Genomic DNA, 23,919 nt, shown 5'->3' on the forward strand with positions numbered 1-23,919 from the left:
GGAAATATTGGATTGATCTTGCCCAGGATAGAAACAGATTGAAGGCTTGTGTTTCTGCAGCCATAAACCTTCGGGTTTAAGTATGCTAGAGAGTATAGTATAGTTTTAATTAGCTGTGCATTGAAATTCCAGAAGTGTCCTTTTTTTATTGCATTACAATTTTTAGATACATGTCATCTTCAAATATCAATATCCGAAATATCAACTTCATATTCGTTCTACTAATACGAACGAATCACAATAATCACTACAATACCGAAGTGAATACATTTTAATAAACCAGTTATGTATGGAAAAAGCTACAGAATTTTTCAATTGCTAATGACTGGCTTATCATATTTAGAAATCCTCTTTCGACACACAAATTTTGCCACACGAATCAGCCGAAAATGTCGACAGAATCTGTAGATGCAGATAAAGTAAAGGAAAAAAGTTACGTCGCGAAGTATCCAGAAGACGATCTTGTTAGTTTGTTTTTAAGTCCACTTTTATGCTCAGATAGGCTAATCGGGACTAAACCTACAGTTTAACGTGTAGTCCGAACCAGTGTGCATTGTGCTTCCACCAGGAGAGGGGGGAGTCCAACACATGACCTCTTCATTATAATGCGACAGCGTTATGCCATTGGGGAAAAATATACAGAAAGAACTCGCACCAAACGTGTCATTTTATCACCACAGAAGATGCGTCCATTTTAACAGGGTGATTGCCTGAGACAAATTGAGACTTTCAGAAAACAATGTCATTGTTCACGGAATTAGCTGCCTTGATCCACTAAAGAAACGCTGTGCAATTGAAACTACCACCTCAACTTTCTAAGAGGTATGAACTAACGAAACTCCATTTTTGGAAGAGTAAGTTCTGGTTGATTTGTTTTATTTTAAGTCATCTTTATTTAAAGTCATTTCAATTGTGATTAAATGAAAGTAACGAAGGGGCGAAAAGAAATACATTCTGACACTCAAAATACAAATCCTCATAAATTATTACTTTGACAGTGGTTCCAGGCTCCAGGGACTTGTTGCCCTGAAAGAATAAAGTTTCTAGATTATGCTGCACACATTGACATTCTAGTGTATTCGAAATGGTCACGCCATACAACCCAAGTCATCTATAAAAAATAGATGAATTATTACTGTTACGGTGATCAACTTCGATGAATTCCTTGTGTCCTAAATCATTTTGTTACCTCAAAAAATTGTTCATGTAACCATACGTATGTTGCTTCTCCAGCATTAGTAACATGAGAGTTCAGAAAACGAATAGCAACTTAGCTAATAATCTCTTCAATTCTGAACAGATTTTTCAAGCTTACTTGTTTATTACTTATGAGTGATATTTTGTCAAAATAGCCTAGGAATACTTCATGGACAACGAACAAAGAATTTATTGGTTTTCCGTGTGTGTTTTAAATCGTTCCTAATAAGACGTTCACTTTAATCCAAACATGCAGTATCGGCGATTAGAAGGAGCGGGAAGTGGGGGATGCAGTACCCCCGCCATATTTTGCCACTTTTTGCACCCGCACTATGGCCTCTTTATGCTAAGCCTTTTCTATCAAGAAAAAGTAAATTGTCCTTGCCCCTCAAATGTTGGCACCCAATCGCCGCTACTACAAACATTCAGATAGATTTGTCAGTTGTAGAAACCTTGTAAGCTAAGAAAAGTGATCCCCAAAGGAGAAAGAAAACTCTTTCAGTCAAAAACTCATACGATGAAAGTACTATGCTCAGGAACATGTCTTCAATTATGAGAAACTTTACGATTGTCTACCATCGCACTTTCTATCACTGTTGCTCCGGCTCCCGTGGCAGAGTGGTTAGCACATCGTGCTACGACGCCAGGGGTCCTGGGGCCGAATCCCGGCCTGGACATGGATGTTTGCGAGTGAGTGTCCATTCATCAATTTCAGCATGTCATCACTCATCCCCATCTTCGCAAATTAGCCAAAAGTGGCACAAAAAGCGAAGTAAAATAAAGCAAATCAATCAACCAATCAAATCAATCTATCACTGTCGCCGAATACATAAAATCAAGTACGTGCCTTGTATTTGCAATGCAAGCTTAAACCTAATTCACATTTATTTCACTGTATTAACATGCATGAAATAATGTGGTAAAAATGTATGGCTGCAAAGGCTAAACACTTGCTTGAAATAATTGTGTTCATCAGAGACAAAGAGAAAGGAAATGGAACAGGATGGGAGGATAGATTAGAAAAGAATAAAGAGGAAAACAGGATAAGGAAAGGGGAGAGAAGTAAGAGGAGAATCGGGAGTGTAAGAGAGAGGGGATACATACGTCTTACATACACGTATATACTATATATGGTCTTACATTTATACTGCTCACCCTAATCTATGAATATAGTGCTTCTGCCCACCCAGTCAAAAATTTCTGGCGCCGTCCCTGTTCCGTTGGCCCGATCCAAAACATTGTGGCAGTGTAAAATAATGAATAAACAATTTATCATATTATGAATGAAATACATTTTCTTTGTATACTTTAGTTTTTGTTATATTTTCTAGTTATACGAACGTAATTTTCTCCGTATCATTTTATGTCGCTCATTTAAAAAGATTAAGTGCAACGATGAGCTTGATTTGATGAAAGCAATGAAATATCGAACCCGTGACTGCTGGCTTCGCAGTCTCCTCTGTATATAAAAATAACGTGCTTGCGATGTACAGCAACAGCAACTTCATAACAAAGGAAAACAGCAAGAAAAAGTGTATGTAAGGGATCTTATGTACACATCTTATGTATGTGTGTGAGTTCAGGCTATTTGGTAGGAACACAAGAGTGATGAAAGAAAATCTGCATTCGTCAATTACAGCATCTGAACAATCTGTGCACAACAGTTCGCTTTGTAACCAAAACTTTCGACTTACTTTCCGTGTCAAAGCTGCTGGCTGAACGCAAAGTTTAAAGGTCTGCCGGCGGCGTGTGGCAACAAAGCGAACTTCGTCGTAGCAGCGAGACGAAAAAGGCGCGAGCCGGTTGCCAAGAGAAACTTCTCTCTGTCGTTTTCAATTCGCAGAATATAAAAAAATAAGCCATAAAAATTTGATTTTTATTCCATGCTCATTATTTAGATATGCTTTGCATCGCCATTGGGCTGACCGTTACCGAGATTGCAACAGTGTTAATAAACATTAATACTGGCTGTTCCACAAATGATAGCAACATTATATATGGCCGAGATATTTACACATAAAGAAGCTTCAATCACAAGAAATTTCATCTTTTTACGACTGGTTTTCAAGAAGCTACACACGATTGAATTCGATTTACATAAAAAAAAACACACGAAAAAACTACACTTTTACGAACATTTTTGTTTGAATAGAGAACAGACAGAGCTAAAATCACTTTGTCTAGCTTTTGTCTAAAACCAGACACTTGTAGCTTTCCAATGAGGTATATTTGACTTTATTCCTACCACGGAGTACAATTTTACAAGCATGCAAACAGAGGGCTCAATATTTTTGTCACGGATAGTAGTTTCAAGGACACGTACATCGTGTGAAACGTGGCCTCAGAGTAGTTTTGTATCGTTTTCCATAAACAAAGAACAAGTTCGTTGTTAATCTTGATTCGGGGATAGATATCAAGAACGATTTTTACCTTGGCGGAGGGTCGAGCACCACCTCCTTTCCCTTTGCACACACAAAAATGACAATTTGGTTGTCCGGGAAAATATGGCCTCCATTAGGTTACCTATTGATTTAAGGATTTTAATTGATGGAACGGGTTGGAAAAACGTCGTTACAACTAGTGTTTATGGATCATATTTGTGATTAGTCCACTATTTAATTTTTTCATTGGCTATAATTGTAATTTGGTTGTTTCGGTTCGTTTTTTATCTTAAATTTCTTTTGCTGGGGTTCATGAAATCGCATATTTGACCGATGTTTTACAAACAGAATTGGGAGGGAAATATTGTGGATTTTTTTGCTCCATGCTCCCCCATCAATCAATTTTATCATTACTCACCTTTTCCTGTGTTTCAATAGGTATTTTTCATTCTGACGGTTCATCTTCTACGCACTAAACTGGGTTACGTATCCTCTGCAACGGGACTGAAGACTGCTACTGAACCGTATCAGACGTTCACATCAACGATCAAGCTTCGCAAAGTCAAGCTCCGCCCCCTCACGCTCCGGTCAAATATTCTTTCCATCTGATCGTGACCGGACCCCGAGCTGAGTGCGATTGAAACTTGACCGCAGCGCCAGGTGAAAAAAAAAAAAGAATCAACGATATTTGACCGGACCATGGGGGAAGGGTGATCCGATCGTTAATGGAGCGTAGATGTGAATCAAGCTTTAATCCACGAGGATCCACATCAGTCGACTCGAGAATTAGTAAAGTAAATGTGATGAACTGTGAACATTCAACCATCGTGTGACATTTCCATTCCATGGGTAATTTCAGGATATTGCACGCTTTAAATGAAAACAACCAAATCAGCGAGTAGGCCAGGAAGACAGCATGAAGTGCTGCGACACGATAATGCACACCCACACTCCGCTAACATGACAAAAGCTGCTATCCATGAGCTTGGTTGGGTAGTCATTCCACACTCTCCTTACTCCCCCGATCTTGCGCCCTCGAATTGCTACCTTTTCAGCTCTCAATCCATCAATCTTCAAGCAAGTTCCTTTGGTGATGAAAATGCTCTTCAAACTTGGCTTGACGACGCTTTTAACCCCGAATCAGCTGATTTCTTCAGGCGTTGAATTGAAAAACTGCCCCAGCGTTGGTAGACAGTCATAGACAATGAAGGAATATACAGGGTGATCGAAAAGTCCCCGAACCCAAACTTCAAATTTTTTTTTCGCCGGTCGTTATTATGATAATGTCAAAATTTCTGTGGAAGCTGGTTTGCGAGAGTCTTGGCTGTACACGACACAAGAGATGGTGCTGGGGAGTGGCGCTAGCAGTCGTGGCGAGGAAATGAACTACGAGCAGTGCTGGTAACAAAATAATCACGCCAGTTGCAAGGATGAGTTTGTCGGTGGAGGAGGATTTTTTTCGAAAGCCGAGTGAATTCTATTGTGTACCAGGACATTATACGGCAGTTTATCGCACTTTTGTACGCCGATGAACGAGATATGTGGTTACAACAAGACGGGGCAACATGCCATACGTCCAATGCCACCATGGCAGTTCTGCGTGAATTTTTTGATGACCGCCTGATTTCATCAGGGCTTTGGCCGGCAAGATCACCTGATTTAACCACACCCGATTTTTTTCTTGTGGGGTCACAGTTTAGGTTAACTGTTGGTTTGGTTTACCTGATTATTTTGTTACCAGCACTGCTCGTAGTTCATTTCCTCGCCACTCCCCAGCGCCATCTCTTGTGTCATGTACAGCCAAGACCCTCGCAAACCAGCTTTCACAGAAATTTTGACATTATCATAATAACGACCGGCGAAATTTTTTTTTGAAGTTTGGGTTCGGGTACTTTTCGATCACCCTGTATATTACTAGGGTCCGGGACTTTATGTTATAACATTTTTTTCAATTGGCTTCGAATCTATTATTGGGGTGAGATCTTTACATAGCTGATGAAAATCAGACGAAATAGACAAACTTGACAAAGCATATTTTGAAATATTTCACCAATTTCGCATTTTTACAACATATTTCTTCAATTTTGTTGTAATAAGACATATTTCTGTATAATTTCGTATAATTCTCTCGCACATAATCGGTTTTTTCCTTATTTTTTCTTCGTAGCTTTAGCACAACGGATAGTTCATCTTGTCGATGGCAGGATATGGAAATTACGGACGAAGAAAGGTGCCGTCTTTTCTTAGTACAGAACAATATAATACCCCACTTTTTTATTCCGCCGACAATTGATAGCCACGTAAACATTATTGAGGCAAAATGTCCTCTCTCATTGTTGCACGGGAAGTAAAGAAGTTTCGTTCTCATTTCTTTGCCTTTTTCGTTTTTCACAAAAATCAGTAAAAAGTAAAAATAACATTAGGTACATTGCAGCCCCTACTCTACTCTATCGGGTATGGGAGAAATTCCAGAGTACAGTTGTGCATATTTCTGCTTTACTGGGAATATTTCTGCATTTTTCTGACATATTTTCCAATTTATATGACATAATTACATACATATTTTACAGTTTTATGGAACATAAAGTCCTGGACCCTATATTACTGATTAATTTATGTCTTTTGTTCATCTTAAATTATAGTATAAAATTAAAATACTTTTGCCACGGTGAAAAAAACGCTATGAACTTATGCATCAACTCAATATGGTTAGGGTCCGGGACTTCATGCAATAACCGGGGCCCGGATTTTGATGACCTAGAAATATCTGAAAAATGATCTATAAAATGACCTAAAAAAATGACGAAAAATTTTGCCTTTATTTCAAGCTATGGCAGTTAATACGGAACAGTTCTTACTTCTCTAACGTTAGAACTGAAATTGCAAGGTGTATGTGAATTTCGGTGTAAAAATTGTATTCAGAAATATTACAGTAGGTAATAATCAGTATGCGAAGGTTCTCGAAAGTGAGGAAACGCCTGTTGTCGGACAACACTGCTTGGAGATACACTGTGTTGCAGTAAAAGTTTCTTCTTACTTGCGAGTTGCACTGCCCGGATATGCTTATCGCGACCCGCATGTCGTTGCACTGTGAACCTTCTTTCTGCCGATATCTTTGTTTCGCCGCCGCACATCTTACAAAATATTTTACCGTCCTGTCCTTAGGAAAAAAACCTCCGAATTTAAATACAATCTGTCTTAAATGACCCGATATAGATGGCTTTACTTTAGGCACTGCTGAATAAAACTACGGAAACAAGAAAGCAAACTTTCCTATCTGAAGATCTTTCACTAACTTAAAAGAGTGGGAGGGGTAGGGTATAATAGAGCATGGTTTCTCATGCTCAGAGTTGAACCGATGGAGGGAAGGTGCGTGGAGACTTTTGACCGAATGCCGAAGGTTGTTTTTCTTTGTGGTCACTCCATACAGAGTGCTCTATAAGTATGGAAACAACCATTTAAAACAAGTAGGAGTAGTTGTATTTGTGGTGGGATTAGCGCCGGAAAGGAAGAGCTGCTCTCCAGCAGATTTGCTACACTTAAAACAAGCCCAACATGGCCATATGAGCTTTTTGCTCAAGTGTGGAATCTTGTCTAATCCAAGATTTTTGTAAAAAATGCCTTCGAAAATTTTTCGGAAAGTATGAGGGGGGTTCATACTTTCTGAAAAATTCTCAACATGCCTATTGCTCAAGTGTGGAACCCCGTCTAATCCAAGATTTTTGTAAAAATGCCCCTCGGAAAGTATGAACCCCCTCAGATTGATTTGCATATACTTACAAAAGGCACTTCTGAGAGATTGTTGTCCATAATCCTGTCAAAAATGATGGCCATACTTAAAACTAGGCCACCCACACCCATACACACCCACCTATACACACCTACACCCACCCATACCCACCCACACATATTTACTTCCGGTCCACTTCCGGTCTACTTCCGGTCTACTTCCGGTCCACTTCCGTTTCACTTCCGGTCTACTTCCGGTCTACTTCCGGTCTACTTCCGGTCTACTTCCGGTCTACTTCCGGTCCACTTCCGGTCCACTTGTGGCCAAGTTGTGGCCTATTTTCTGGTTTATATATATTGCATCATGTTTTGATTTGAACCCCAAGAAATTGTATATAAATACCAATGCCAAAAATATCAACACATACACACACACACACACACACACACACACACACACACATATACATACACATACACACATACACACACACACAAAGCACAGTGCTGAACCCAGCTGATCCAGCATAGAGTTTTGATTTGAATCCCAGGAAATTGTATATAAATACCAAAGCCAAAAATATTAAGTGTATACACACATACATACATACACACACACACAAAGCACAGTGCTGAACCCAACTGATCCAGTATAAAGTTTTGAATTGAAACCCAGGAAATTGTATATAATAAACAACAACAAAAATGCCGAATCAAAAACATTGTAATCAATGCAATAAGAATATATCCAGCCCCAATTGGGCCAAACACCAAAAGATTTGTAACCCGGACAAATGCAGAACTCCCACAATAATTTGCCCCAAATGCAATAGAAAATACAGCATGCAATACTTCACATATAAACATAAAGATACTTGCTCTGCATTGCCTCCACAACCATCTACATCTGGTCTGAAAAGAAAGCACGAAGCACCTCTTAATGCCAGAGCAGCAAAGCAGCCACGACATGAACCTATCCGTAGCAGTTTTAATGGCCAACTTAGGGATCACTGTTTTGTGTCGGAGCCAAGATGTGGCATTGAGAATTTCTTGAACAGTATAAATTCTGATCTCCAGGCAATTCTCAATGCACAAAATGGCTCTTATAAACTGTCCCTCAAATTGTATACACAATATAAGAAGCCAAATGGCACAAAATTTACACAGCCCCACATAACAGAAACTGTACCGGTTTATTCAAATACAAATTCAGACAAAATAATAAGCAGCTTGATAAATCAATTGAATATTAAACACTCTGAATTTGCGGCAAAAGAGTCCGGATGGAGCCTATGCGGTTCATCACACAAGTTATATGTTAATATTTCTGAATTCAGCCCATTACAAGGATCTACATATGTGCCATTACCTGCTAATATTAAAAACAGAAGAGCCGTGGTCAATATAAAAAATGCCGACCAGAAATGCTTTTTGTGGTGTATATTAGCTGCTTTGTATCCAGTTTCAAGGGATCCTCAGAGAATAACTTATTACAAGCAACATGAACATCTTTTTGACGATGCAATGGAGGGTTTGGAATATCCAATGTCAGTTCAGAATATTGATAAATTTGAAAAAAAGGCCAGGCACATCAATGGCAAACAATTATCTATTAATGTATTTATTTGTTCCACTGGCAATTGCCCGATAGCACCTCTTAGAATCAGTACACTTGATGATGAATCTGCTATTCCGATTGATCTGCTCCTAATTGAAGGGGATGGCACATATCATTATACTCTGATACATAATCTTGAAGCTTTAGTGAGAACACAACTAGATAAATATAAAAAAATATTCAAGTTGTGCAGAAGATGTTTAACTGTATTCGATGGTAGAAAAATGGTGAATGGTATTTGTGAAGAGAATGCAGAAATTGCTAAAAACAAGTTAATTGAGCATCTGAAATACTGTGGCAATCATAAACCTGTTCATATGATGATGCCCAATCCAAGTGAAAATTGCAAATTCAAAAAGTTTGAAGCCTTGTTGGAACACCCAGTATTTATTGTCTATGATTTTGAATCGAACCTCAAACGTCTTGCATTCTGCAATCCAGATCCCGAAGAATCCTCAACTACACCATATCAGTTACATGAACCTTCCAGTTTTTATTATATGGTTGTACAGGGTGGTGTAGCTAGTGAGCTGTATTTATACACGGGACCAAATGCCGTCAAAGAATTTGCACATAAAATAGAAAATGAGTGCCGTGACATAGCATCTAACATCTTATTAAAATCAAAGCCTATGTTGCCTTTAACAGAGGAACAGATTGAGGATTTCAACAATGCAGAAAAATGCCCGGTATGTGATTCTGAATTTTCAGATACAAATATCAAGGTGAAACACCATTCTCATACAGATGGTAAATTCTTAATGGCCCTGTGTAAAAGCTGCAATATTCAGATCAAGAGACCAAGATTTATCCCCATATTTTGCCATGGAGCATCCAATTATGATTTCCATCATCTGATCAGATACGAGGGGTTTGACAAGCAGAATTTAAATATTTTAGCTGAAAATGATGAAAAATATATATCTATTACCAAAATAATTAAAGTTAATGGTGTTTCTATTCAATTAAGATTTCTTGATTCTTACAGATTTTTATCTGCTAGCCTGCCCATACTGGCCAGTCAATTACCTGATGATCAATTCAAAATCACACGTGCTTCGTTTCCAAATCAGGACCTGAAATTAATTAGGCGGAAGGGTGTATATCCATATGACTATGTTACAGATTTTTCTAAATTTGATGAGTGTTCCCTGCCACCGCAAGAAGAGTTTTACAGCAAAATCAGAGGATCTGGAATCACTGATGAAGATTATGACCATGCTCAATTGTCGTGGAACAATTTCAAATGCAAGACATTTGGTGATTATCACATGGTATATTCGAAACTTGATGTGACCCTCTTAGCTGATATATTCCAGGCATTCAGAAAATCTTCCATGCAAAATTATGGACTGGACCCTGTGTATTTTTTCAGTGCCCCAGGTCTAGCATGGGCCGCAACGTTTTTCAATACCAAAAAGCAATTGGATCTGATCCAAGATCAAGATATGTATCTGTTTATGGAGAAAGGTATAAGAGGAGGCATGGTGCAATGTTCCCAGAGATATGCCAGAGCAAATAACAAGCATATGCCTGATTATGATCCAGCACGGCCATCAAATTATATACTGTATGTAGATGCCAACAGCCTCTATGGTCATGCCATGATGCAAAAACTGCCATATGCAGAGCTTGAATGGGTTGAAAATTTCAATATTGAGAATCTTAAGGATTTTGATGACAGCGATTATGGCCTCTTCTTAGAGGTTGATCTGACAATTCCTGAAGATTTGCACAATAAATTTTCTGATCTGCCCCCAATTCCTGAGGTTGAGTGTTCACCTGGCTCTAAGCAGAAGAAATTGATGATGACTCTGGAGCCAAAACAGGATTATGGCATATATTACAAAAACCTCCAGTTCCTGATGAATCATGGTGTTCAAGTGACCAAAGTTGGCAAAGTTTTGAGGTTCAGGCACTCAAGATGGTTGAAACCATACATTGATACAAACACAGAGCTTCGAACATCTGCAAAGAGCCAATTTGATAAGGGCTTGTTTAAATTGATGGTGAATTCAGTGTATGGCAAAACTATTGAAAATGTCAGGAAACATACCGATGTTAAAATAATTACTGACCCCAGCCGGAGCAAAAAATTGGTTGCAAAGCCCAACTTCAATTACAGAAGAATTTATGATGAGCACATGGCACTTTTCAACATGATGAAAACAAAGATCAAGTTTGATAAACCTATTTATGTAGGGGCTGTGATATTGGAATCGTCCAAATTACATATGTTAACATTGTATTATGATGTGCTGAAACCTTTTTATGGTGATCGTGTAAAACTGATGTACATGGACACGGATAGTTTTATTCTTGATATTCAAACAGAAGATGTTTATCAAGATATGTCACAGCCTGAATTGTTTCAATACTTTGATACCAGTGAACATACAAAAATTCAACACCACCACAACAAAAAGGTGCCTGGCAAGTTAAAAGATGAGACGCTTGGTGATGTTATTGTGAAATTTGCTGGGTTAAGTGCCAAGATGTACACTTTTAAAACATGTAGTGCTGTTGTCAAAAAAGCCAAGGGCATTGGCAGAGTGACTGTTGACAAAGAGCTTAAATTTGAAGATTATGAAAATTGCCTCAAATCCCAGAGTTCAATCAAAACATCAGAATGCAGAATTCAGAGTGTGGATCACTTGTTGACTTGAAATATTGTAAGAAAAGTGGCTCTGGACCCACATGATGACAAGAGATGCATTTTATCATGTGGCATACATACTTTACCTTGGGGGCATTGTGATTTGAAAAATGGGAATCAATGCCCAAACACAGAGCATGATTTGAAATAAATAAACATGCCTATGAACTTATTTGGGTTCAAAAAACAAGCTATTATGGAGCTGCCGACACCACAACCCTCTTCTGATATGATATCTAAACTGAGTGGCTTGCTAATTATTCATCTGAACAGCATACTTACAGATGTTGATGATGAAACAGGTAAAACATTGTACATATTTAACAATAATTTAAATCATTACCAATTACCTGTAGGTGGGCAATTGCAATTTATTACAACCCCTGAGGGTGATGTCAAGATTTCAGTAGGGAGAAATATTTATAGAATTAAGTACTCAAACATGATTTCTGGCACTGTATATACTGTTTCTGCTGGTGACTGCTTATATATTGAGGTCCCTGGATCCTATGACAAGCTTATACCCTTTTTTATAGAATTAAGAATCAGATACTCTATAATAAATAACTACTAAAACAAAAATGCCTAATGATATATTTGGCCATACAAGGCATGAAGATCACAGTGATGAGATTCTGATGCTTGATGTCAGAGTCAAGAAATTAAGAAGTGATTTACAAGCTTTACAAACCACACTCAATGCCAGTCTTCAATTAGAAATTACAAATTTACAATCACAATGCATGGACCCTCTTCTTAAAATTGATTCTGAACTCAAATTGCTGCTTCAGAGATATACTGATTTGGCAACATTAGATAATTTTCAAAGTTTAGAAGAAGCTGTAGCAGCTCTTCAAGCCAAATTTAAGACCCAGGCTACCAATTCTGAGCAATTGAAACAGCAATTGGAAGAGCAAATAAATAATGTCCAGACACAGCTCCAAACAATTGTCAAAAGCATAAAATCACAAGAAGATTTTGATCTAGTCATTTCCACTCTAAAAGAACAGATTCAATCACTCCAAATACCTAATCTGGATCCTCTGCATAATGCCATAGCCGAGGTTAAAGAAAAAATTGAGACACTTGAAAATTTTATGAACAACTTGCCATCTTCTGATGCTTTGAATGCAATAACTCGGAGTGTTGCAAATATCAAGCTGCAACTTGAAACATATGAAGATTTTGGAAAAATTCAAAGTACCATAACCCATCTTGAAGGTACAATAGCAGCAGTGCAAAGTGATTTGGCAAATGTACTAGAATCCAGATTGCCCGGGATTGTAGACACTCTTGTCAGTGTCCAGCAACAAATCACAAAGCTTGAAAACCTCAACACTGAATCTGAGCTATCTCATTTTCATCACTTGATAGATGATATCCAAACAAAGCTTGAAATTTTACAACAATCAACACCCACTCAGGCAGATATAGCCCTGCTCCAAAATGCTATGCAAAATGTGGCTGATGCTTCTGAATTAAACAATGTAAAATTGGCACTTGAATCTTTGCAAAATACAGTATCAAATCTCCCTACATCACAGGAACTTAAAAATATTAAGAGGGCTGTGAATAGGATATTGAAATCAGAAGATATCAAGAATATCCAGACTGAGATCAAACAACTCACTCAGACAGTGGCCACTCTACCAACCAATCAACATATTAATGAACTGCATGCCCTATTTGAGGATATCAGAAGACAGGTCCATGATCTTACTGCTCAAAATTCAAAATTGGCAGTTGTTGAAAATTTGCAACAAATTGTAGCTAATATCAAGCAACAGCTAGGGACCATGGAATCCAATCAAGCAAATGCCCTGTCCGTTTTTGCTACCCAACTTCAAGAAATTGTGCAACAATACAAGAAACTTATTGTGGACATAAAAATCAAGCCAGGCCATGATGATGTTGTTAGAACGATCAATGAGCACCTTGAATCTGTAACAAGCAGATTGCTTACAGCAGAAAAAGAAATAACAGGCATAATCGAGAATCCAAAACATACAGTAATTCTTGAATTGTACAGCATCCCCAACAAAGAATATGATTCACCATTTACACCAGGTGGCAAAATATATATGCTGTCCCCTGCACAATTTTATTACCAGTTTTTTGTTGGGGGCACATTGAGACCAATCAAGATCAAATATTGGCATCAACCACAGGCACACCACTACCCCACCTTATCAATAACAAATGCTGACAACAAAGTAAAAATCACCAGTGTAGAGTTAGAGGATTTTACAGACCCCAATACATTGGAAACAGCCTATACTGAAGATGATGGCACTCTGGAATTTAAAATACAAATAGGAGACAAATTATATTTAGAAAATCCTGCAGTATCAGCTGCTGAACACCCCATAGTTGCAATATTCTTGTTTACATATTATGTCTAGACAAATTATTGTTGATGAATTACACAGACAAGCCCGACATAATTATAAGAGACTCCCAGTAGTCACAAAGGGCATAGATGATTTATGGCAGAGCGACTTGATTGAAATGGCAAGTGGGCAGTTGAAAAACTTAGACAAAATCAACAAGGGCTACAAGTATCTACTCACTGTAATAGATACATTTTCAAAATTTGCCTGGGCTGTGCCACTCAAATCCAAGACTGGAACATGTGTTACAGAAGCCATCAGGACAATCATCAATCAGAGTGGAAGATCACCGCGCTATTTGCAAACAGATAATGGCAAAGAATTTTATAATTCAGTATTTCAACAATTTATTAAAAGCCAGGCAATAAAACATTACTCGAGTTACAGTGACCTCAAAGCCTCAATTGTAGAGAGATTCAACAGAACCTTAAAAAATCTTATGTATAAACAATTTACACTGCAGGGTAATTATAAATGGCTTACAATCCTACCAGAACTTCTACATAAATATAACAACTCGGTCCATTCCACAATCAACATGAAACCCTCTGAAGTAACTTCATCTGATGAGCAAAAATTGATCAGGACTGTTTATTATCCTAGATACCAGCCAACAAGAAGAAAGGCCAAATACAGGGTGGGGGATCAAGTAAGAATCAGTAAATATAAGCACTTATTCAAGAGAGGCTTTACGAGAAACTGGAGCACCGAATTATTTACAGTGGTTCAAGTTAAACCCGGGACTCTTAACACATATATAATAAAAGATCACCGAGGAGAAATTCTCAAAGGCAGGTTCTATGAACAAGAGCTCAGCAAAACTAAACAGCCTGACACATATCTCATAGAAAAAATAATCCGCAGAAAAGGCAACAAGTTATTTGTCAAATGGCTGGGTCATCCGGAAAACAGCTGGATCGATGCAGACAAAGTGATAATATGAGCACCTGGGATGTTATAAAAAGGCTGCCAGAACCTGAACAACAGAATAAGAGAAATGGCAACTTGCTGCCTGATAATATTAGGTGTCTTATTGTTGGGCCATCTGCTTGTGGTAAAACTACACTAATGGTTGATAATTTTTTATTGGCACCCAACTGGTTAGACTGGAAAAACAGGCACTTGTATATCTTCTCTAAGAGCTTGGAACAATTAAAATATCAGCAGCTGATGAAGCTATATGATGGATTGGATATTGCTACTTTTGAACCAGATGTTAAGCCACTCCATGAATGTCTCGATAATTCTGTTGTTGTGTTTGATGACATTATACTGGATAATCAAAACAAGGTTAGAAATTTCTTTACACAGGGGCGGCACAAAAACATTGATTGCTTCTACCTGGCACAGACTTTTTCTAAAATACCGAAGCAGCTGATCCGAGACAACAGCAATTTTATATGTGTGTTTCATCAAGATCATACCAACCTCAAACACATACATGATGAATATGTAGGTGGGGACTTGAGCTACAATGATTTTTCTAAGTTTTGCAGCAGGTGCTGGAATCAAGACAGTTATGGGTTTGTTACAATTGATATGACAAGAACACCTAATACTGGAAAATACAGAAATAAAATCAACGATTTTCTAGACGTTGAGACGTATATAAACAACCATGAAAAGGCCAATCATTGATGATCTTAAGTTAAGAGATTATCTTGTAAAAAGATTTAAGGGATGGAAATCAGAGAACCGGGGAATTTATGAAAAACACAAACAAACAGAACAGCCTGTAATTGATGCTATTAATAATTTAGGTAAAAATATCAAAACTGTTACAGAGCAAAATCAAGATTTGATCACAGAGCTTGTACCTGTAGCTGCAAGGAACATATTAGATTATCCATTCACCCCACTTTCCAGTATTCATACACCTAGTCCTATTGCTCCTAGAAGAATTGAAGCTACACAGGATCCTATTGAATTGGGTCTTCTTGCTCAAAAATATTTAACCACACCTAAAGACAACAAAGATGAGGTGTTTGGCTTATATGCTGACACAGAGCTTGACGGCAGCATCATTCATAGAATTGGCAATTTCAGAGTAACATTTATGGGAGATGATCTGATTGTATATTCAGAATCTCATCTTGGACAAAGAGGTGGTTTTGTTAAATATCCCGGCACACCTGGATTGTGGGAACTGATGACTAGGAAGAGACCTGGCAGCTATACAGATCAAGATTATGAGCACTACAAAGAAATATTAATAAAATCAGATGCTCTATACCAGAACAATGATCCCACACAAAAAAGAGTTAAGTCTAGCAGTGGGGCAAAATACAATAATTTAATCAAGCCCATATGGTCACAGATCAAGACTGGCAGTGGAATCAAACAATACAACACCCTGCCTAAAGAATTTGTGTGGGTTGATGATGTCAGGAAACTTGTGGATAGGTTATTGGTGATAGCTGGGGAGGAAAATGCTGGGAACCACAATTTTTACAATGAAAAGGTTGGAATTATGGACATGATAAGCACAAAATTGTCTAATTTTATAGTGAATGACCCTAAGGGGATTGGATATCTCATAAAAATTATTAATACTCTACCACCCAAATTTTGGAATGTCTCTGAGGGTCGGGGCCTGGTTAATGACATTATAAACAAGCTGCCATTTGAACTACACATTCCAGGCTATCAGTATTGTGGTCCAGGCACAAAATTGGATCATAGATTAAACAGAGGGGATCCTGGTGTAAATCCCCTAGATGCTGCTTGCAGAGACCATGACATAGCATACAACACACATTCTGATCTTGACAAGAGACATGTTGCAGACAAGAAATTAGAAGAGGCCGCATTTGGCAGATTTGTAAGCAAAGATGCTTCTTTGAGTGAGAGAATAGCAGCATTGGGAACCACCATAGCTATGAGCACCAAACAAAAACTGGGGTGGGGGTTGTGAACATGTATATAATAAACCTACAATGAAGGCCAAGGGTGTTATGTATCAAATACCTTATGCAGGTCTCAAATCTCTTAAAACTATTGACAGTCTTTTGACCAAAAAGCAGCGCAAGAAAAAAAGCTCTTGTATTGCCAAGGGACATGGTATGAAATTGTTGCTTAGTACCCCCCAATTAAAAAAATTACAACAATCAAGAAAAAAATCACATGTGGGGGGTTTCATATTTACCATCCCTGCCATCTTAGCAGCACTTGGGGCTGTGGGGAGCTTGGCTGGGGGATCAGCTGCCATAGCAAAAACAGTAATAGATGCCAAGAAAAATAGGGCAGAATTAGATGAGCAGAGGCGCCATAACCTGGCCATGGAGAAAAAAGGTAAAGGTGTTAAGGGAGCCATGAATAAGTTTAAAAAAAACAAGAGCCGCTTACAAACCAAGATATTGAAGCTTTAATCAAGCCACTGGGCATCAAACATTTTAGAGGTGTGTACATGTCTGATTCTTTACCAGAACAACCACTCAACAAAGAGTGTGGCATTGTTAATTTGGATAAGTACAAAAATCAGGGCACTCACTGGATTTGCTATCTTAAATATTTAAAAGATGAGGCATTTGTGTTTGATTCATTTGGAGGTGTTCCACCTGAAAATTTAGTAAAATATCTAAAATCAACTAATCTTTATTACAATAATGCCCGTGTTCAAAACTTCAAAGATGTTAATTGCGGACATTTGTGTTTATCTGTTCTCAGATATATGTCTCAAATAAATAAACCATCAATTGAAAATTTTCAAAAGGCCTTGTGGTATTTAAAACATCATGGGGGTATTCCATCTCACCAGCCAAAATTCAATATTGAAACTCAAATTACATGATGATATAGTGTATCCCAAAACAATAGCTCTCAGAGCATTTTACGGCATGTACTTGATCCCTAATATTACACACCACAACAATACAATTGCAGTAGGGGATCAAAAAATTGTCATCACTCCAGGGCAATATAATCTATCCACTTTAAATGCTCAATTACCCAGAGGTGTAGTGTTAAGTCAAAATTCTGTCACTCACAGAGTAGAGATTGTATCTGCTACAGAAACAGTGGATCTGGGTACTATAGGAGAGCTGTTAGGCTTTGAGAACAACACGAAACTTGAAGCAGGCATCAAACACACTGCTATGAATATACCTAAATTCTTAGCCATAGAGACTCTGAATATTCACTGTAATGTGGCTGAGGGTATGATCACCAAATCAAATGGTATAGGCACTCACAAACAAACCGGCATCATTGCAACATTCAAACCTAATTCCGAATTTATGGAGCCGATCATCTACAATCCATCCCCAACATTATATTTTCCTGTGTGCCATAATAGAATAGATTACATTGAATTGATGGTCACTAATGAAAAAGAAGAATTAGTTGATTTTGCTGGAGCCACAACAACTGCTATCATAGAGATTAATATTTAAATAAAAATACATACAATGGAAAATATTGAGAGTTATGAGCTACAATCATTCCCCCCAAACAGGAGGACATTTGCAAATTTAAATCAACCCAACACAGAAATTGAGGTTGATCTTGATGTAGGGGACGGCTTTATACACCCCCACAGAGCAGATCTATACATCAAATTTGATGTTGTAAAGCTCGATGGAACAGATTATCCGGCAAATTCAAATATAAGACTTGTAGACAATTTTGTGCCGCATCTGTTCTCTGAAATTGAGATCAGAAAGCATGGTGTTGTTATAAACAGAATAGATTATCCCGGCATTACCTCCACAGTTTTGGCCACTCTAAAATTATCCAAAACCGAGGCTTCTTACTACAGAATCGGCGGATTTGAAGCTGGTGATAAGATATTATCCAAGAACCACACAGTGCTGTTCCCCATGCGCCTGTTGCCAGGATTCTTCTCAGATTACAAAGATATTATGTGGAAGGGTGGGTTAAGAATTACATTTAGAAGAGCTGCAAATGATAATAATGCTTTGATGAGGTACAGCACATTAAACCCTACAGGGGAAGCTCTGCCCAATACCCTACCTGATGAAGGCAAATGCATTATTCAGACTATGGAGCTAAGAATCCCAGTTGTTGAATATGAGGCCAGTTATGCTCTTAAATACAAAGCTGATATAATAAAAAATCCACAGGTTCCTCTGCAATTTTACACATATCAATGCGTACAGAAGCCCGCATCTGGTACTTATTATGAGTTTGATGCTACAAATTCATTCTCCAGTATTCAATATGACATGCCTGATTTTGTGGTGGTTCTGTTTCAGACTGGAAGACACAATAATCAGGAAAAAAATTCAAGTAAATTTGATAACTGCAACATCAAGAACATATATCTTAAAAATGGCAGAAATGAGGTATTCCCTAGAGAAAATTACAATTTAGACATGTCCAAGGATGATTTTCTCAAATTATATGAGGCTTTTTCGGCTTTCAAGAGGGTCACTACAGGCAATACTGACATGTATTACACGCCAGATGAATTCAAAGCACAGAGACCCATGTTTGTCATCAACACTTCAAAAAGGAAACAAGTTGTGGTAAATGACAGAACAAACATTAAAATTATCTGTGAATTCCATGAGGCGTTACCTGATGACACCATATGTAGTGTTATTCTCATAGGGGAAAAATCATATGTTTATGATGTAAGAAATGAGAGAGTCACGGAGCAATTCTAGAGAGTCTCTGCATATTGCATTGTCTTAGTACTAGATATGCAAGATGAGCCTGGTGTCCAATTGAACTTAAACCGGAAGTGGACCGGAAGTAGACCGGAAGTAGACCGGAAGTAGACCGGAAGTAGACCGGAAGTGAAACGGAAGTGGACCGGAAGTAGACCGGAAGTAGACCGGAAGTGGACCGGAAGTAAATATGTGTGGGTGGGTATGGGTGGGTGTAGGTGTGTATAGGTGGGTGTGTATTGGTGTGGGTAGCCTAGTTTTAAGTATGGCCATCATTTTTGACAGGATTATGGACAACAATCTCTCAGAAGTGCCTTTTGTAAGTATATGCAAATCAATCTGAGGGGGTTCATACTTTCCGAGGGGCATTTTTACAAAAATCTTGGATTAGACGGGGTTCCACACTTGAGCAATAGGCATGTTGAGAATTTTTCAGAAAGTATGAACCCCCCTCATACTTTCCGAAAAATTTTCGAAGGCATTTTTTACAAAAATCTTGGATTAGACAAGATTCCACACTTGAGCAAAAAGCTCATATGGCCATGTTGGGCTTGTTTTAAGTGTAGCAAATCTGCTGGAGAGCAGCTCTTCCTTTCCGGCGCTAATCCCACCACAAATACAACTACTAGTAGGAATGGTGAAACATGAAAAGAGGGAATGGGGAAAACCAGATAAGATATGCGACCAACATGGCGGTCATCTTGAAGTACACCATCTTAGATTCAACTTAAGTTTTTCTTAAAATGGGAGGAAGAGCATGTGACATATGAAAATGAGCTAGAATTTCAAGAGAAACACAACGGTGTGCTTCATTTTGTGTAACATTAATCCTAAAGCTGTTTAACACCGAAATTAGTCGGTAGAAGCTCTAAAAATTTTCTGTTTTGTATTGGTCACATGGTCCCACCCTCCCTCATCTATCAGTATTCTTTATTTATGTTTCACCATTCATATTTGTTTTAAATGTGTTTCCAAACTTAAGGACGATCCTCACAAATGTTTACTGTCCTTCAATAATTTTTTTTAAGTATCAGATAATAAAAAGTATACTCTAAAATTTATATTTTATATTTGGTTGTAAAGAAATGACCTTCTGTCATGGTACTCAACTCAACCTCTCTTTTGTGTATTACATTCTTGAAACTGAATTCTTACAGGCAAACGAAGTTCTGGCACGTGAACTCACTCTGTGAGTAAGTGAGATCAAGACAGTTGAGGTCAATTAGTGCAAATCAAAATCATAAGAACTGTATGTTCACAGCCTGAACTCTGAAAGGGTGTAACATTTCGGACGTTAATGTATGGAGAATGTTTGTGTTGCATCCCGAGTTATTTTCCTCTGCAGGTGATCAAGATGCTGGTGGCCGTTGTGGTGCTGTTCGTCATCTGCTGGGCTCCCCTGCTGGTGGACAACTTGCTCAAGGCCTACGGGTTCCTCCCAGTGCTGCGGACAGGCTCCATGAAACACATGGCCACGGCGTTCCACTTGATGGCTTACTTCAACAGGTACGTGCGTGGTTGCTCTTTCTACACAAGCCTTAGAAAGATGAACAATAGATTTTTCCAAGGAGGATACATACAGGTCAGTCCATCAGTGTTGGTGAACGAAAGTTTCATGTTTTCGTATGAGAAAAACTTCAGAATTTACTTTCCGCATCTACCTGCCTGCTAGAAGTAATTCATGTTATGCTGTTGCAATAGTTGTCTAAGCGTATTTATGGTATATGTATTAAATACCACGGATTTTATTTAAGCAAATAAATGTTGTATATCAGAGGCATATAAAATTTCTTTTCCTGCTTGTGAAGAAATTTAAAAAGAAAAATCCCTGGCGTCCTTACATTCCTCACTGTTTCGACGCATATTTCCACTTTATATATTGACAGTGTTTTTCGAAAGTTACTTTTTAAAAGGCAACTAGTTACAATTACTTGCTTAAAAAAGTAACAGAGTTACAGATACACATTTAAAGAGTAACTGAGTTACAGTTACCTGTGCTTCAAAAGTAACTGTTACCTCTGCAGTTACTTTCTTCTGAAAATTACACAAATCGATCATTAATTGTAATAAATAATTTGTGAAGACTTGCATGTGTTTTACTTATGCTACTGGTACATAATGTAAGCCTTCATGTATACATACATATGTACATGCATACATATAGAATATAAGTTAAAAGTTCAAGACCACTTTACAATCAGAACAGCTACACTGACTGGGCCTATAGCTTAAAGTGAGATTTCACACTCTCACCAGAAATCCAGTACAGGATCAATTGAATACAAGGCGATCTGGGACGGCGCTACGGGTGGGCGAGGGTAATTTGAGGATTTAATATATATATATATATATATATATATATATATATATATATATATATATACTTTTTTTCTTTTGTAATATATTTCAGGTCAAAGTGCAGCTTATTAATAGGTGAAGATGGGTTACATTGTGTTAATTTGGATGGTATGTTGAAAATATATTTGAAATTGGATTTAATTGCAATTTCATTTTAGAAAAGTATTTTCCTCTGCCCACCCAAAAATATTCAAGAAGTATTAATAAGTATTTAGAAAAATACGAATGCTTCAATAAAAATATATTCTTGTCTTGACTCCGTGCATATTTTTCTTACGAATATTGTCGATACGAGAGAGGCTCACAATATAATATTCCTGTACGAAGTTTCGCTGCCTTTGGATTTACTTTAGTTTACCGAATAAGATAGCGAGAATCGTAACAAAATATGGCGAGGGATAATACCTATTATTTATAATTAATTATATTTCATATTTAACACTTGAAGCATAAGACTTGTGATCGAGTTAACACCTCTGTGACTACAAATATGTATTATAATACAAGGTGGCGCAAAAGTCATCACCTGATTTTCTTAGCCTACAGCTTGGGTTTTAAATTAAACAAAGTAGTTTTTTTTGCGTTAAACTTTTATTGATACTTGTAAGTTTTATGTCCTCAATTTTTAAACATAACATCCAATAAATGACCACCATTCGAATTGATGCAAATTTGGGCTCTTTTTAATGCATTTTCCATGGTGATGGAAAGAATCTGCGAGGAAATGTTTTCAATTTCATGCTGAATATTTTCCTTTAGTTGCTGTAACGTCTCTGACTTATTCACCAAATATCCCCAAAGGAAGCAAGACGCCGAATGGTTCTCGGTGTAGGACCTGGACGATTGGGAAAATGTTGTCTAAATTCTCGTTGTGTCAAGATTTCAGATAGATTATTCCTTAAACATATTGTCACAATTTTTCCACGTTCTTGTGGGGTATACTTATTCATTTTCGCACACAATAAATTTCGTGAGTATCTTCTATTTAACTGACAAAACCAAGGTACCTTTGTTAGGTACCGTAACGAACCTTAAAGTTCGTGGGATCTTACGAATACCTAAACTGTTAACCAATTAATCAATGGGTGATGTAAATTACTCATCATTCATCCTCTGATGAGAGCACTCGTCGTTGGCACGACGAGTTTACGCTTGGCAATGCGAAAGGTACAAAATCACACTAAGGAACTAAACTACAGAAAAGACAATGGTCACTCGTTGGGTTTTGTGAACCGTTGAACCTGAATCATGGCTGGGTGTTAGGATAATTACCTGTCTATCTGAAGTATTAAGCTGAATTGAATATGCGAAGTCCTCTGTTAGCTTCTCCAATTCGTCGACCAAAGCGTCGTTCCACTTCTGATCTACTGCTCTGCTAACCACCTCTTCTCTCTCAACTCAATCCCAAAAGTCAGTCCCCTCTCAGCTTGTCTCACCTCTATATCACTAGGCCATCGAGCTCTTCCTCTATGCCGAATCGTGTTATTAATTGCCACTATGCAAACCGCTGACTCCATAAACAGAAGGAACTACCTGTTTTCCTGAATGCTCAGGAGGTTTGCATAGCGCAACACTGTGCATTATAAACATGCCTCAGAGGCTTGAGACAACTGAGAAAAACAAGTGAATGCCCTGGTCAACGTGAAGCGTTCAGAAAGACTTAATAAAATAAACATCTAATCTTAGGGATTGATACGGTATGCCATTCCCGAGGTTTCGAGATTTTTCCCCATGATTCTGTGCGCGCTATGACGTCATCAAGAGGACAGATGGAACTTACTTCGTTAGCGTATACGGAAGCTTGAGATAAATGGGTCGATTATTTACTTATACACACCTTTTCTTGAATGCCGGTAGAATGAGAACAAATCACCCTGTTTGTGCTCTTGCCACGTGCAATAATAATAGAAGAAAATCGCCTGGAATAAAATAACTATTGCTTCTCAAAAAAACAAGTTGC

The 23,919-nt window shown here is 37.9% G+C and overlaps 1 protein-coding gene across 1 annotated transcript in view; it reads left to right on the forward strand.

The window, feature by feature from the left end:
• Positions 1-23,919, forward strand: part of LOC145995981 (QRFP-like peptide receptor) — a 539,079-nt gene that overhangs the window by 436,527 nt on the left and 78,633 nt on the right. Inside the window, exon 6 of the mRNA XM_083132095.1 lies at positions 20,947-21,107. Coding sequence (XP_082988221.1) covers positions 20,947-21,107 — 161 coding nt within the window. The remainder of the gene's footprint in view (positions 1-20,946; positions 21,108-23,919) is intronic.

The sequence above is a fragment of the Lepisma saccharinum genome, chromosome 12 (assembly GCF_977018435.1).
Source record: "Lepisma saccharinum chromosome 12, izLepSacc3.1, whole genome shotgun sequence".
NCBI lineage: Eukaryota > Metazoa > Arthropoda > Insecta > Zygentoma > Lepismatidae > Lepisma > Lepisma saccharinum.